At 41.7% G+C, this 17,452-nt stretch overlaps 1 protein-coding gene across 1 annotated transcript; it reads right to left on the minus strand.

Annotated features, from left to right (window-relative positions):
* Positions 1-8,605: 8,605 nt before the first annotated feature.
* Positions 8,606-16,199, minus strand: RPL7 (ribosomal protein L7). The gene is made up of 7 exons (XM_027638937.1): positions 16,091-16,199; positions 14,870-14,972; positions 13,940-14,106; positions 13,155-13,292; positions 12,746-12,855; positions 11,527-11,737; positions 8,606-8,670 (listed from the first exon to the last, which is right to left on the minus strand). The coding sequence occupies exons 1-6, from the start codon at positions 16,102-16,104 to the stop codon at positions 11,529-11,531; spliced, it is 741 nt and encodes a 246-aa protein (XP_027494738.1). The 5' UTR covers positions 16,105-16,199; the 3' UTR covers positions 8,606-8,670; positions 11,527-11,528.
* Positions 16,200-17,452: the final 1,253 nt, after the last annotated feature.

Below are 17,452 nucleotides of genomic sequence, written 5' to 3' on the forward strand. Positions count from 1 at the left end.
CAAAAACATAAATACATTACAGGAACTGTACTTCACTTGCTCCAGATGGATAATGGGCAGCTTTTGAACTGGGGGCTATTTTCTAGTCTCAACCAAAGCCTGCTCTGAATGCAATTTTAATGAAATTTCATGTAAAAAATAGTAGTATTGTTGGATCTCAGTCTCACAATTGCTTGAAATAAAATGGTTTCAACACACTAGAGCAATTGCCTTCAGCCATGTGTAGCTTTTTACAAGGGTGTTACCAGGAGGAACATTTCCACAACATGTTACTGCAGAAGGAGCCTCCTGTCTGATAGAACTCTCTGCACCATTAACTTCTGCATCTCAATAAGGTCCTGGAGGTCTTAAAGACCCCAAAGATACTCATAGTGCTTCTGTACTATGAATAAAAAGGTTTAAGTTCAGCACTTCAAGAGGGGACATTGCAGATGGCTAAGTAACAGGAGTCCTTGGAAAAAATAATCTGTGGAGGGATCCTGATTCCCAGCTGGAGAAAAGACCTGCTTTTCTTCAGAGATACACAGACTTTTCCAACAGATTTCTGGCCATTTCCCATGTAGGACAACTGTTACACACACACCTTTATCCATACTGTTAAAACACATCATATTAAAAAAATAGGAAGAAAAAATGAATATATTTATTATTTTTTTCAGAAGTGACAGCTTATAATTGAAACAATTATATTCATTTCAAAAGTTCAGCTTCTGAGCAAAAGTTAAGAGAATTTTATTCCTATTGCAAAATCTTGGTTCAGGAAGACTCAGAATGAAAACATGGAAAGAAACTAAACACAAGAAACAAAATTTGCATTCTGGAAAGTATAATTGAGGCAGAAATAGCCCCTTTTGCTCAAGCACACACGTTTTGTGAAAGAAAAAAATAAAGCAACAAGGGAATGAAGAAAATCAGAAATAATCTAGGCATTTAGCAAAAAGTGGATTTAAATCTAACTACACATCAATGTTTTTAATGTAACATGATTCACTAAGACTATATTTCAAAGATCACATGTATGTGCCATTACTTGATTTACAAGCTCCATTTTTTAGTTATAGTTTCTTCAGTAAAACAACAGTCTTTCAGAAAGTGCTACTACAGCATCCAGAACAAAAACTCTGCAAATTTATCTCAGGTCTTGGCTTGCTACTCAAACACAACCAATCATTAATCTAGATTACTTGTATAGTGGAGAATCAGCGGGGTTTGTGGAAAGAAGCATGTTAAGGGAAGGGATAGAAATTAAGTTGTCATATCATTTTCATTTCCTGTTTTTTCACAGCTTAAATTTTCACAGAAACTGGGGTAAAAATTGTAGGAAAAGAAGCCAATTTAATTTAAAAAAAGCAAGTTGTGACTGATGTTTAAAAGCGGGTCTTGCTTATTTGAATATATGAAATAGAGCAGAGCTAAGAGGGAATAGTTCAAGAATATTGCCCCTCAGCTGTTCCAGAACAACCCTCACTCCAGCTGAAAACTGCTGGCTCAGAACTGGCTCTGGACCCAGTTCCCTCTGCAGATAGGTACCCAAACTGGTATTTAAAGTGACTGAGTTCCCTTTGCAGATAGGTGCCCAAGCTGGTATTTAAAGTGTGCCTAGAAAGGTCAGTCCTGCAGGACTACAGCAGCCAAAATTGTCTCCTAAAATTCTCCTACTGTGCCTATCCAGAGTAAAGCATATTTTGGTGGGGCAAAGAATCTCTGTATTTATGTCAAGTCTAAATTTATTTAACATCCACGATTGATGTCTATAGACCAAGAGATACTTGAGTCAGCAGGATAATTCAGACCATATGCAATGCTGAGTTCAAAAAAAAGCATAGCCATTACTCAGAAAAACTCAGTTTCTAAGAAGTGTAGGTAATTTTTTCTGCAGAATTATATATGTGAATTTGAACCCCTCTCGGTCACAGAAAATTATTGAATACACACAGACAACCTCTTTCCAGGTAAATGTGCTAGACTAATCTGCTACAAAGAGCACAGACTATTGCTACCTTTCCAGGTACCTCTGAAAACCTGAATCATGGATTCATGTTCAAGAATGATTCAGGACAGGATTTTGGGTGGTGAGTCCCAATCCTGTTTGTAAAGATACCTCTTACCTTGTTTGTGATCATAGACATCTGGCCGCAGAGTCTTCCTTGTCACAGTACACCAGTGAGAACAAATCCCATTCCCAGCCACAGCTACTGGCTCCCTGACACTGCTCAGAGGCTTCTTCCCAAGCTGCAGATTCCTCTCCTGCTCCTGTGAGCTGAGCCTTGGCTCAACTACCAGTCTGCCAGGTAGGTCTGTTCTCCCAGCAGAAAGAAAAGGGTAATACTGATGTGAGTGGTGAAGTACTTCAAAGTCTGCTAAGAACGCTGTCACAGAAAGGCTTTAGAAATGGAAGCAGTAGAACAGTAGTTAGAAATATTCACTCTTCATTTGGGAAAGCCAGGGACTTCAGTCTAACAGAACAAGCAGAAATGAACACCATGATAGCAGAAAGCCAGATGTTGGGACAGAGAGTCTACAGGGCTGTTCACTCAGTTCTTCTCCATGAGGTGTTGGAAGGAAACTAATTTGGAAGCACTGTGCAAAATACATATTCTCTGGAGTCATTCTACATTTAGCCAGACAATTTTTAGCTTTATACAGTAAGTAAAAGCAAATAAAAGGATTAAAGGAGTGTTGCATCCTTTTCCCTGGGACTTTTGCCAACTAAGTTTCATGCCCTCAAAACACTTAAATGGGAACCACAGTTTCAGAGATAGTCACAAGAAAGAAAATAGCAAAGATCATGCAGAACTTCAAAGAACCACCAGGCTCTAAATGGACAAAGCAATAATTAAAACTAAACTAGAATAATAACAAAAGTAACATCATCTCCCAGCTAACACTATGCTCAAGTCAGAGCTAAACCCCCTCCACCTGCAGCACTTCAGGTTTTAAATAAATGCAACATTTATATCCCGTCTCCTTTAATCTGCTAGAATAAGAACGTTATTGAGCTAGACACTACTATATAACTAGTTTACTTGTTTCTGAACACATAATTAACACTTGGTGTGCCTAACTAAAGCCAACTGAACTGTCTCCCATTATTTATTTTCAGGTACTTATCTCTTCCCTCTGGTGACCTGAGGGAATAGAGTGAATGTGTGTCAGGGGAGGCTTAGGTTGGCTATTAGGAAAAGGTTCCTCACCCAGAGGGTGGCTGGGCACCGGAACAGGTACCCCAGAGAAGTGGTCACAGCACGAAGCCTGGCAGAGTTCAAGAAGTGCTTTGACAACACTCTCAGGTACATGGCGTTATTCTTGGGGTTGTCCTGTGCAGGGCCAGGAGATGGACTTGATGATCCTTGTGAATCCCTTCCAACTGAGGATACTATTCTACGATTCTGCGATTATGCACTTTCAATTCTGATGGCTTCTCCCACAAAGTGTGTGTGTGTATATTAGGAGACCATTTGTATAAAGAGAAGCCTCGTCTACTATATTTCTGTAGTAGGAAGGAATATCAAAATTTTTAAAAAGCATTTCAGATTAAAAAAAGTACTTAAAATTACAAAATTAGGATTGACACAAAAATAGTGCCAGCATTACTAGTTAAACATGTTCTTTTACAGTTCAGTTGTGTTAACTAAAACCCGGCAAAAGAAGTTTAAAAATTTTTCTGTCTTTCAAATTAAAACTAGGGATGCTTAGAGCCTTCCTTCAATCCCATTTTTCTATTTGTCTTGGATCACTATATCTTATTTATTTTTATCTTGGAGGCCTTGTTATAACGGTATGTGATATAAAGTATTGGTATCAAAAATTTAAACACGCATTATGCTGAAATTATGAGGTACTACTGTGTTATTCTATTCATGAGATATTCAGAGTGATCAGGACTTGAAAACTTCAGCTGGATTTTATAGTGCAATAAAAAAAAAAGAGCATAATATTGTGGGTAACAGCTGCCATCAGATATGCCATTCAGATAATCCTTGCACAGCTCCTAACAAAATGCAGTAAGAATGGAAATGTGCCATGGGTAGAGCTTCACAATACCACTGCAGGGCCCGGGCAGTGCACATTCACACACTCATTACTCCAGGCATACTCCGAAGACTAGTTAAGTTGTACTACACACCTCTGACTGCCAGAGCAACTCAGGATGGGAAGCATGTAAAGCATGTGGCATGCTGGCTAGTTAAACTGGATTTACAGCCCCTCTGTACTGCCAAAACAGTGCTAAGCAGGTGAAGAGTTACACTGCTGCTTACATCTCCCTCTGCTCCCTTTTCCTCCTCTACCCCAGATTTAACATTGCATGTGGCTTCTTCCCCACATACACCTCATTGCCCTACGATTGCACATGCCCTTATTTCTCAGTTTTCCTCCAAGTATCTACTTATTTCATAATGAAAGATATTTGGAGCAATTAGTAGTTTATATGAAGAAATACTTAGCAGTATTTGGACTGCAAAAACTGCAAAAGCAGATTTTTTTTTGTCTTTAGAAAAACAAATCAGGGAAAATTGGTTACAGCTCCAGACTTTGAAATTTTTCTTATTGGCCATATGTCCAAGGTCACAACCTACTTCGTTTCCACAGAATAGGCTAGAAATGGCTGGTGTGATCATCTACAGAGAGACTGAAAAACTATGGAAACTTTGTGTAGAAAATTGTTTCTGAACATCTCGGTTCTTTCTCAACACTTCCAATACATGAGTTCAGTACTTAATTTTTTAGACTTTTCATTCATGAAAAACCACCACATGTAAGAGCTTAGCTTGCACCTAAACCTGCATGTTTGGGGATCTAAGATGCCCAGAGTAAGCCAGTGTAGTACAAATGCTCTCAGAAAAAAACAATTCTGGCAAGAATGGGAATGTCACAAAAGAGAATTGACACAATCACCAAGATCCATGAAGACAAAGAAATTCTCACTACAATTTAGACCTTACAAAATTAGTTAAGCAGAACATATTGCCGGGGATTTGTGAGACTAAAATTTTGTTCCCTTCTAAGCTTGACCGCTTTCAGATTCATATCTCTGCTCTGCAGTTTCCCAATCCAAGCTAAAACCAGGATCTTCTCCTTACCTTAGGCGTTGGTACAGTTTCAGTAACTAGCAACATACCAAGATTTTCTCACTAATAGTTCTGTGGAAAGGAGAGTCTTCTGGAAACTGGGAGATGGGACAAATGCTTTGAACAAACCCATGGTTTGGTTACCCAAGTGTAAGCAAACCCATTGTATGAAGCAGGAACACCATTTTGCTTGCTGGGGACTCAGCATGGACAGTTGCTTAATTCTTAAAACAATACGTGGATCCCAGTCCTCAGGAGAGAGCTGCAAGATCTGGATTCCAAACAGGCAGAAGCAGCAAAGCCCATAAAAGGTACATGAAATCCTAACATCTTTCTCCTGAGCCCTGTTTATGCTAAGGTTTAGGTGACTCACCATTTTGTGCACTGTGGTACTCCAAATTCCCTTGTGAAGCACATAAGACTCACCACAACCATTCTGAATGTCACTCAGGGTGGCCAGACACCTTAAACCACAGCTCTAACTTGTATCCTTCAAGGACCTGAAGAGCCTGCATTTAGTAACTCTGCTAAGAGAGGCTTCCAGGACTGCCCTCAACAAATCTCTCAGAAGTCTAGCATATACTTTACAGGAAGAAAAAACTCCACACCTCTATTTAAAAATGACCACTGACAAAGAATCTGGCACACCGCTGGTTAAGTGTTCCAGTATCTAATTAGGTTCCATTAAAATTGTTTGCTTAAATCCCAAAATTTATCTAGCTCCAATTTCAAGACATTTCATCCTATTATAGCTTTGTTAGATCAAAGAATTCTGTATTATCAAACTACTTTTCTTCATGGCGGTAATTATAGGTAGATACTCATTTCGTAACCACGTCTGCCTTTAAAGTAAGCTCTCCAAGTATTATAAGGCATGTGCTTGATTTTTGGCACAAGAACTGGATACTGCATTTGGCACTAGTGTAAGCACTACTGGAACAAAAGTAGTATTGCCTCCCCCATACCATTTGATATTCCCTTTTTAATGCATCCAAGAATTGCATTTGGCCAAGTGGGAGCTTGTGTTCAGCTGACTATCCATCACGTCTGCTAACTTTCTCTCAAAACACTGATCCTTGGGATGGGCTCCCATTCTGTTTCCAGATGTATGACTTTACACTTGGTGATAGTCAAACAGGCTGTATGAGCTGGACACCAGCAAAGAAAAGACTATCAATTAACTGTAAAGCATATAAACCTTAGCACGCCTGCAAAATTTGTGAGTTGCTAACATTTCAGTCTCCTGTTGCTTCTCCAATAGCTATTAGGTAAAGCTTCTGGCTTCAGTTCTGAGGAACTAACAGGAAGATGTTGGTCATTTTGAAAGAGGAGAAGAGTTCACAGAAATTTTATTTCAGAATGTGTCAGCAGCTGGCAGTTATGGACAGCAAGTAACGGCATGTTTCCAAGAACCTGAACTTTATCACAGAATGTTGACAAAGGATCTGCATTATTGTTTAGGGACTAAACTCCTATCTGCTACATTTTTAACTCAAATTACCTCATAAATGCTCCAAAACTCATAGTGGACAGTGCCACATTTTCTAGTGCCCTTAGCCATCAGATTATGAGCTGTTTCTGTAAATGCCTACTACGGGAGATGCCTGAAGAGCAATACCAAAAATCCTGAAAGCCTTGCTCCTATAAAAGTTGACCAACTACATAGAAATACTGGCTTAAATACAGCTACACTTTAGTATTAGTTTCCACACTAACATTTTGCAGTTGTTATCTGAGAGGATTTCAGAGGCAGGTAAGAAAAATTAGTTGCTTAAGTACCATGAAAACCAAATTAACTTAAATTAACTTTATCCTCAACTAATGCTTCAGTTCATGTACTCCTTTAAATAAAATCTGGGACCTATAGGGCACTCTTATCAGCCAAACAAGGTCCTACAGCACAAATTTAATGAGTTAGTCTCCTACTCTCTATACCTATCATACAATGCCTGCTATCCATTTGAGTGGCTTCATTATACTCATGCTTTTCTGTTAATATACTGGAACACAAGTAGGAGTCAAAGAACTGAAAACTCTGTAGCAAATTAATGGACAAACCACCAACCGAACACTTTTCTCAGGTACATCAACCCCGCATGCAAATTTCATTGCCCTTGTGTGCAATTCTGAAGTAAGATTGTACTCTTACAAGATTAATTCCATTAGTTGTGTAAAGTAATTATTATATTTTTCACCATTTTTCCCTTCATCCGGCAACTTTATGAAAATGATTTTTTTCCCCTGTAAAACAGCTTATCGCTTTATGAAGATGAAATACTTTTATCGTTTTCAACTCAAACTCATTAAGCCTCTTTCAAGCATGTACCAGTTGTCTAATTACTTGCACCGAATAGCTGTAAGGAAATGCCAAATTCTTCTGATTTAGTGCAGTCAGCTTAAATGGACAAAGGTGTCAGTACTTCCATATTTAGACACAAGAAGTTGTGTTACTGTATTTTGGAGCTCGACTCACAACAGGGGAATTATCAGTTCAGGTTTTAAGACTCTGCTGTTCGAGTATCTGGAAACAGTGACCCATATGACTGACACTCAGACCTTTTGCCAATTCCTAACCACAGTCATAAACAAAAGCACCCAACTATTTTTAGTTAACATGCCATCATAATTTCCCAAGTTATTTTAAACCAAAACTAGCTTCTGACAAGCTTCAATAAACAAGCATTGCTGTTACAAAGTTTTATTTAGATTGAAGCGCAGAAATAAGCTCTTGCACAACTTGACATAAAAAACAAAAATCAATGCCAGCGATTTTTAAATGGAGATTCTTCACTGGTGATGTAAATACAGCTTGCCTGTACCTGAAAAAAGTGTTTCAGTCAGAGCAGACACAACCTGTTCATCTGTTGCACCAAATGCCTTGGCAGGCTAAGACTCCTCCAGTAAAGTGCTTGCAAGATGAGAAATCAGTTTGAATGCAGTTACGTGTTTTACTAGTCCCAGTGTTACATCTACACATTATCAACAACTGCTCATATCATGAATCCTGCAGTCTCCACTTCTGTAAGATCTGCAGTAAAACACTGCAAACAAATTACGTAATTAAACTGAGTAATTATCTAGAATAATTTGCTATTTTGTAAAGTCTTTCATGCTTCCTTTGGTAAAAGATACCTGAAGATGTTCAGTGCTGGAAGTAATTACAATCTTGAAATCAGGATCTTAAGATGTTAAGAACCAATTTACACTTGCTGCTTCTTTACATAGAAAAATTTTCACACAGCTTTTTGGTGCACTGCAACTATGTAGGAATCCTGCCCCCTTCACAGCATACAGCTCAGTATGTAATTTACTGTATTTTTAATCACAACAAAAATAAATGTTGCCATGTAAAACCCCATCTATTACCTGCACAAATCCTTCCAAATTTTTTTCCTCCTAATGAGGGTAAACAGTATCTACATACTGCTAATTCGAACTATACACGGCTCTTTAAAGTAGATTACTCCAAAGTGAACCTGGCAACCGTTGCCACTTGGGAAGAGGGTCACAAAATGAGACCAATGGAGACAACAGGCTGTTTTGTGCAAGATTGTTTTATTAACAGACCAGAGTTTGAAATATTGCAGCTGGGCATCTGTATCTGCAAGGAAAAAAAGAAAAAGGTTATCATTATGCACATGTAGATCAGAAACTACTCTGGCCACGTGAGAAAGTAATACATTTTTACAGTTTACAATCTGGGCTGAAAACACTCATTTCACAGGATTTAAGACTGCAGTAATCTTCCACACAATAACTAACTTCTAGATTAACATCTCTTCACGGAAAACACAGATTTCAAGTGCCAGACCTAACAGGATAAACATTTCTACCCTGAACCATTGGTACCTGAACTGGATATTTAAAGATGTGTGGAGACATTGTGCATATTCTAACTTTTGCTGCACTTTCATTTTAAGCACATTTCATGGACTATTTACATACAAAACCAAAAAGCTGACTTGAGATGAGTTCCTGTAAAGTTTGCTTGAAAAGAAACGAAATTCAGTATGCGGTCAATACTGAATTGTAAAAATTTGCTATCAAGTACTATGCTCTTTCCCCCTAATCTATATAAAGGAATCAGTTCTCAAAGTCTATTTTTTAATTCATTTGAGACTGTCACTTAAGTAATAAGAAATAAAGACAAATAGCAAGAAACCATCTACATACAGGAAAGAGGAATACTCGTCTTCAGATACATGACCCTTCATAATGACAGTATTTAAAGAGTACTGTCAGCACATCACCTGAACCTACTACTCTAGTTGCCCATTACCTCAGTAGAAACTACAACGTTGGGTTTTTTTGTACCTGTAAGCTACTTGCATTTTAAGCATGCACTCTATTCAAAGCAGTAGGAAAACAGCAGGAGTAGAGAGTGGAAGAGACAAGAACAGTCAGTTATGTTAGATTTACAAAGTTATGTATGTTTTATGTTTGCAGTCGAAGCAGAACAACTGCTTGTAAGCATAAAATAAGAAACTGCATGGTCCCTTCCCAAATTAATAGATGGAGTAAAGCCCTGATGTATGTCACTTACGTGGGATGCTGAGCTACAAGTCCAACAAAAAACACGAGGAACCAGCTGAATACCCCTAATTTCTCTGCCAATGTACTAACCTTCACAGGCATTTACACTGCAGTAGTGAACTAGAAGCCTCCCTCCTCTAAAAAGGCTACTGAAAACAAGACCACCAGTATACATCTGATGTTTGGCAGGGAAGATGGAGAAGGGATCTACCCTGACAAAAAAGCTGCAGTGTTTCCATTAAAAACCAGCAGTTTCCATCTTATACTCAAAAACAGACAGAGGTATAGGGTGAAACTAGTTTTCCGTAATCTTGGTTATGAAGCCTCATGCACTTACTTCAGGGAAACATCTGCCAATACTGAACCTTCTGCCACCAGCAGTAAAATTTCTACAACAATACTAGTATGGGTAACATAACATCACCCCAGACACCAAATGTTACAGCAATTCTGCTTCTCAAAGCTACCCACTTCTTCCCACAGTTGACATAAAGAGCTTCGTAAGAGCACTGTCCCCAGTTAGCAACTACTTTGCTAAAGTGCCATGTAACCAGTGCTTTAAAACTCTGCTGACTTCAGAGATGGAGGTAACAACAACACACGCAAGAAGCTTGGGGGGGTGAAAACTGAAGAAGATAGCAGCCTACAAAAAAAGCTTCAATAAAAGCTGTCAGTCAAACAGGAAGTATTCCCTAGAACTCCTTTTGCTCCTTGGACAGACAGCAGACCTCAATGAGCTCAGCTTGCTGTGCCTTGTTGGCTGTAAGAATATTTTTAAAAGACTTGAGAAAAAAAAACCAAAGCAAAGCAAAACTTTCCTCCCTTCAGAAACTTTCATTTCTGAGAACTCACCCAAATAGCAACTGCACCTGTTTTACGCTGTAAATTCAAAACACTACGTACCTTTTTTATTAACTAACACTCAAAGTTAAGAATTCCTAAGTAAACTGCATATCTAATGTAAAAGGAAAACCAAAACCCTATAAAAACCAAACAAACATCACCAAAACCCCCAAATAAACCCCAACAAGCCAACCAAAAAACCTTCTTGGCTTTGGAGGAATCGATTCAGGGAGAATTGGGTCTTTGCCTGTTATCCCTTCAAAGCACCCTAACACAATGAAGCTTTCCTCCAGCATACCTGTCACACTAAAAGGGCATTTATCCTTGACTTAAAATAAGGTATGGGCAACACCAAAGCTAGTTTAGTGTGTAAAAAGCAAAGGCAAGAACTCTGAAAAAATTTTGGCTTTGAACGGCTGAGACTTTTCACTAAAGCAGCAACAGCAGAATGACAACAATAGATGAGGTAGATTGTTTGAACCAGATCCTACCTTTGAACTAGATCCTGCCTTCAGGACTTAGATGTCACTGTAAACTACCTAAGTGTTGATAACCCTTCCCATTTCTAAATGACAGACAACTCAAATGGGCAAATCAGTCTTTCAAAATTACCATCTTGGTCATCATACCTGAAAGCTCTAACTGAATCATTCTGAAGCTTGAATAAGCTGAAAATTTAGACCAGTCCTAAGCAGGCTTTTATAGACAACCTGAAAAAACACTGTACTTGCAACCACAAGACTTGAATCAGATTAAGAAGTCATTAATAAGGGCTGAAAGTTTTAGCCAAGATCTCAAGGCTTCCCATCTTAAAACCAAATAAAGTTTTAAAACAAGTTATTGGTAATGTTTGTATTTCCTAAACATATCAGCTACAATGATAATTTAATTTCTTCACAAATGTTTAAGCTTAAGTAAAACTTCACAAATAAAACAAGAACACTGTATTGTCCAAGTAGATTTACGCTGTAGGTACCACCCAAGCACGAGTGAGCATCTATTAATCCTAAATGTCTGACAATAATGGCAGCAGCCTACAGAGCAGAGCTGGAACAGTGGATTGCCCTTGGCAATATCTCACCATTAGTTCATTCTCCTTATGAGCCTGTTGATCTGGTCTTCTCTGTTACCAGCATCTCCACCTTCCACAAAGTGGATTGTTTTCTTCTTCATTCCACCCCGAGGAGAGGACAACTTGAAGGGCCAAAGGAAGTTGTTCACAACTTTGAAATTCTTGCCAACAGTGTAAATTTCATGGATCACATCTTCCATGCAGATGATGCCAAGCTTTCCTAAAATTCAGAAACATTGTTTTCAGAAAGACTACAGAGCCACTAGTCAATAACAAGCCAAAAATTATGTTGTTACTGTCATGCCTACTTATTTTGAAAAACTTCTGACTTGAGGAAGTCAGAAAGCAGTCGCTGAATGATTGACTTTTCCATTTAAAATGGACTTGCTGCAACCACCTCAACATTTAGTTGGCACATTTGGAAAGAGGTATCAGTTTCAACTGTTAAATATTTGCAACCAGCAAGGAGGAACAACAAAAAACAACAACTCTTAGAGAATCTTAGGAAAGTACTTTCAAGAAAAGCTAGATTAAATACACTTAAACCACAGTTACGAGTGGCCCACAAAAATTCATTGAACTATTTAGTTAGGCTGATGAATAATGCAACAGCATGTTTCCTTAATGCCTTTCCAGTCTTCAGCAACATGTTACAAGTTAACTGCTCATAAAATACACTGGTAAAAAGAAAAGTGATTAAAACACAATACTTGTAAGTTTATAATCTGCTGATCTATTGCACTGGAAAAGGAACAAACGCGACACAGCCTAATTTGAAGCAAAATGCAAATCAAGAGCCAAAAAAAGGGAGAGATTAAAGCATTTGCTTTCATTCATCCTGGCACAACTGCAAAAGGAGCCTCCTGGAGCAGTCCATATCCCAACAATTGATCACCACCCTTCATTTTTACTAAATACACTGATCGCTTTTACTAGCTAGCTCTTTTTTCAGCAAATTCAGTCTGTTTACCAGATCACAAAAGTCTATGACAAAATGTCTAACATTAAGCCTGAAAGTTCAAAGCTAAGGATGATGATTCTTTCCTGCTGCAGCGCTTTTTCATTACTGAAAGATCTACTGGCCTATTAAAGGTCAAGGAGTTTACAATTAAAATTACAAACTTAAAACCCTAGTATATTCCAGAGACACACAAGGACCAATGTCCAGCTCAGCACTGATCACCCCAAGGCACCAGGCTGGTGCCTAGTTTTGCTCAGCAGTGTTTACCAAGGCGCTTCTGAATCAGGCTGTTGTCAGTGAGAGCGATGCGCTGCTTGTTGATCTTGCCGTAACCGCGCTTGTAGATCAACTCATGCACAGACTTCAGGTTGGGGTACCTGCAACAGTCAAGGTAAAAAAAAGAAGCCTTTGCAAGCCACATTCCAGGTTAACATCCCTGATTTAGACTCCCATAATAAACAACTAAAAATCATTTCAGCACGCCCCAAATGTAAATACAAAAGCAACAGGGAAGCAAATTTTACTTGCACCAGGTTCCCAAGAACACCAGTATGAGAGAGCAATCATATCCATCAAGCATTACCTTTAAAGCACTTCCTTAATCATGTTTTCAATTCAAAGGAAGGAAAGTACGCTGAAGATAAAAATATTAGGTAAAACTGGCCATTTCACTCACCCCCAGGCAATGTAGGGCTCCACAATCCGCAACATGTTGATAGAAGCTTTGTTGAGCTTTACAAATGTGCCATTAAAAATCTGACGCAGGCGAAGAAGCTGTAACACTTTGCGGACCTTAGGGCTGACACCATTGGTGCTGGAGAACAGAGGGGAAAATCCTCAGTTATCAACATCCCAGAAACACTAGGGAACAGGTTAAAAAAGACACAACAGCATTGTTCCCACATAAAAAAGCATCATTGTTTCGGCAATGACACAAAGCAACCTTAGTAACTAAATTACTATTTACGTATATTTCAGTGTTAAGTTAAAATATCTACTTCCATGAAATGAATTGAAAGTATTGTACTGAAACAACTTAGAACTAGCCTTGTACTCTCCTGAACATAATTCTTCCAATCACATCTTCTGTTAGTTTTTTGTAACATCATACTGAAGAATTAAACAAACACTTGAAAAAAAGTTCAGCAGAATGTCTGGGAATAAGGACATGTAATTTTATCAAGCTCAAGGTGAGACAGAATGACTGTCTGCACATATTTGCAGCATTGTCTTCTTAAAAATCAGGGATTCCTAAAGACAACAGCCAGCCAGCAAAATGATTTGACACTTTAATACAGACACCTCTGGTGCATGTACAACATACTGCCACCCACTGCCCAAGCCACTGGTGGAAGGCTTGATCTTATTTACATATGTAAGCCCTGAAAACACAGAGGTAACAGGAAAGTTAACTCCAGTGCTTTTGAACATAAAATTGCTTACACCTGTACTCAGCCTTACCCTCTTATCCTGATCACAAATGCCAGTTTTGGCTCAGCTGGGACATAGTAGTTGCCAGCTTTCCGGGCCATCCTGGCCATGCGGATCTCCTGCCGGTACATGTGCCTGTACTCCTTGTGGTAAGCCTGGGCTCTGGCATAGATGAGTTTTCTCTGTGCCTTACGGTACTGCAATAAATTGGGAATTGCTTAGGGTTACATAAAGCTTTTAAACACATCAAATCACCTTCAAATAATGTGCCACATTCCCGAACTTCCCAGCTCAGAAGCTCAGAAGCTGGGAGCTCTCACAGCTCAGAAGAACCCTCACTGATGCTCTAAAGAGCCTGGCAGGCTGTTACACAGCAGTGCTGCTCTGCCTTGAACACCGCTATCATTCCCAATCCTTCATTCAGGCACTGTAGGAACAGGACAAGGAGTAATGGGTACAAACTAAAAGAGAGGAAATATAGGTTAGATATTATGAAGAAATTCTTTACTGTGAGAGTGGTGAGACACTGGAACAGGTTGCCCAAGGAGTTTGTGGATGCCCCATCCCTGGAAGTCTTCAAGGCCAGGCTGGATGGAGCTCTGAGTAACCTGGTCTAGAGGGAGGTGACCCTGCCCATGGCAGGGGACTGGGACTAGATGATCTTTAAGGTCCCTTAACATTCCGTGATTCTACGATCATGCATCAAGCTCACCCTCACAAAGGCTGCAACCTCTTGCCTTGTACAAGACTAACTTCAGTGTGACAGACAATTGTACATTTGAACCTTGACTTACTGAAACTGGTCTGTTATCAACCAAAAAAAGCATATTTTATTCCAAATCTTGAAGAAAATATCAACATGCTTGTCCTAAATACCATGTATTGGATCACGTCAGCAGTAGCAGCAACTGATACTGTAACAGACAAACAATCTAAGTCAAAGGATCAACGAATATTCACCTTTTTTATAGCCAAAATCTTCTTCTGCCGTTTGGCTTTCAAGGCCGCGTACGCCTGCCGCTTCTTCAGCAGGCTCTCGGGCACAGAGGGCACCTTCTTTGCTCTAAGAGGAAACAAAAAAAAAAACCACCTCTTTTAGTCGAGATGAAAAAACCCAAAGAACACTGTTCCATACAACAAACACCAATGCTGTCTCTTCAACACAAGGTGTGCACAAGCCTCACTGCCTCCAGACACTTCACTGCAGCGTCTTCCTTGTTCCCACTGTTCCCAGGCCCAGAGTAGTGTCCCAGGACACTTCCCTGGGACTGAACTAGGTGATTTCCTGGGTTCAGAACCTGCACAGTTCCCCTTTCAAGACAGGGAACCCTGACAGACCAACTGCTGGACACAACCTTTGTGGATGGATGACTGCACAGACCAACATTACTCCAGTGGTAAATTTTTTTTCCTTACCTTGCTGTAGCACAATTTGTAATAAAACAAAGACTGGTTCAAAGAGAATTTCTGTTTAATAAACATTTCAACAGGTGCTTGAAAAGGACAAGCAAATTTGGCAGCACTCTGAAATTTATTTCATAGCACTTTAAAGTTGTTTGGCTATTCAGAGAATCACAGGATGGGTCAGGTTGGAAGGGACCACAGTGGGTCAGCTGGTCCAATCTCCCTGCTCTGCCCCCAGAGCACACTGCACAGGATTGTGTCTAGATGGTTCTTAATATCCCCAGTGAGGGAGATTCCACAACATCTCTGGGCAACCTGTTCCAGTGATCAGTCACCCACATAATAAAGAAACTCTTCCCCGTATTGAGAAACTTCCTGTGCATCAGTTTCTGCCCGCTGCCTTTTATCCCAGAGATTTTAAAGTCTCAGACGCAGCAAAACTTTACAGAGCCGCAACCACCCGGGCGAGCTCCCGCTCCAGTGCGATCCCTCCCTGCTCCCGCCTCAGCACACCCCTGACCGCGCTCCCGCCCGGCCCGGAGGACCCTGCCGCCCAGCCCGCACCCTCGGCCCGCCCGGGGCCCGCTCCCCCTCCCGCCCCGCCGAGGGCCGGCGGCAGCAGCAGGACCGGGCCGGGCCGGGCCGGCTCTATCTCCGCCGCTGCCGGCCGCGGTGGAGGCCCGGCGGCCAGGGGGCGGCGGGGGCAGTGGCCAGGCGGCGCGGTGGCGGCGGATGGGCCCGGATGGCGGTGGATGGAGCAGGAGGGAGAGCACTCACTCCTTGTCCGCCATCGCAGCGCCGGAAGAGAGGGGCGTGCGCGTGCGCGGCGAGGTCTTAGCCCATTCGTCCGCGCAGGCGGGGCCTTGCGCGCCGCCAGGACCCCAGGCTCGGGCGTCCGCCGTTGTGCCTGACCGGAGGGCGGGCGATGGGGTGGTCGAGGAGTGCCTGAGGTAAAAGTGTCCCAGCCTGGTGGGGCTGGAGGCGGGCGTGTCCCGGGACTGGCCGTAACCTGGGACTGAATGTGTCCTGGGACTGGCCGTGTCCCGGAGAATCGGCCGTGTCCCGGGACTGGCCGTATCCTGGGACTGGCTGTGTCCCGGGGACTGTGTCCCAGGCCGGTCGGGAGCCACCCTGTCGCCAGACCCAGCCTTCCCTGCAGGAGGCTGGGAACGAGCTTTGCGGTGGCGGGGCTCCCAAGGCGTCTCGCATCAGGCAGGATTTCCCCTATTCCAGGCTTAAACCCTGTGCTTAAAGCCTACGGGACGCTAGCTCCCGCCCGCGCTCGGTACCGAGGCGGGGATGAGGCTGAGAGCGGCGAAATTCCACTCCCTCCAGGCCCCGGCAGCATACCCCCGGAAGCCGGGAGTGAGAGGGAAGCGGGGCGCCCTGCCCAGCTCCGGAACCGGAGCGCTTTCCGCAGGAGAGCCCAGGGATGCCGGAGATGTTCCCGTCCCTGCGGCTGGAGCTCGGCTGTCTGCCGTGCCGCCCACTGCGCGGGCAGGGTCGTTCTCCGGGATGCGCGGGGAAATGGGAACTGCGGGCTCCGTTGGTGCCGGAATGTGCTTTCATTAGGTTGGACATCTTTTGGGCTCGCCATAGGGAATTAGTAACTGCACAGGTAGAGAAGGGAGGCGTCTCGAGAAACAGCGCTGCCCAGCACAGCGCTGCGGCTTGTAAGGCTGCTTAAGGCTGTGGGTCGTAGGTCTGATCCTGTTCTGATCATACCTGTGCTCCTAAAATCACCTACGGAGGTGCCGGCACATCATTACACATGTACGGGCAGAAGGGAAATCATTGGAACTCCGAGCAGCAAAGAACTGTCCGGTATAAAAGAACTGTGGGCAGGAGGGCTGGGAATAAGGAATGGCGAGCTCTGCGTTTGCTGGTTTTATTTGTTGTCTGTTGACAACACGCAGAGGTGCCGGGTGGCACTAACACCCGAGAACGTCATTAAGAATACTCGGGATTCTAGTTACAGCTGTATGGATGCTGATTTTTTAAAATAGTAGACGTTTCTATCACTTGATCTCATTAGAAATATTATAAAAGGGAGTGATTAAAATCACGCAAATATGAACTAAAACACCTGCAATATCTAGTAAAGAAGAAGTTGTCTGCACATTTTTCCAGAACTTTTGA

The sequence above is a fragment of the Corapipo altera genome, unplaced genomic scaffold (genome assembly GCF_003945725.1).
Source record: "Corapipo altera isolate COAL_440 unplaced genomic scaffold, ASM394572v1 49, whole genome shotgun sequence".
Taxonomy (NCBI): domain Eukaryota; kingdom Metazoa; phylum Chordata; class Aves; order Passeriformes; family Pipridae; genus Corapipo; species Corapipo altera.

What these genes read in the sequence shown, in the direction of transcription:
- RPL7 (XM_027638937.1), bottom strand. An exon ending in TTTGTGATCAGGATAAGAGG is followed by an intron (nt 13,293 to 13,939) that starts GTAAGGCTGAGT and finishes TCTGTTCTCCAG; the next exon opens with CACCAATGGTGTCAGCCCTA. An exon ending in GAGCCCTACATTGCCTGGGG is followed by an intron (nt 12,856 to 13,154) that starts GTGAGTGAAATG and finishes TGACTGTTGCAG; the next exon opens with GTACCCCAACCTGAAGTCTG.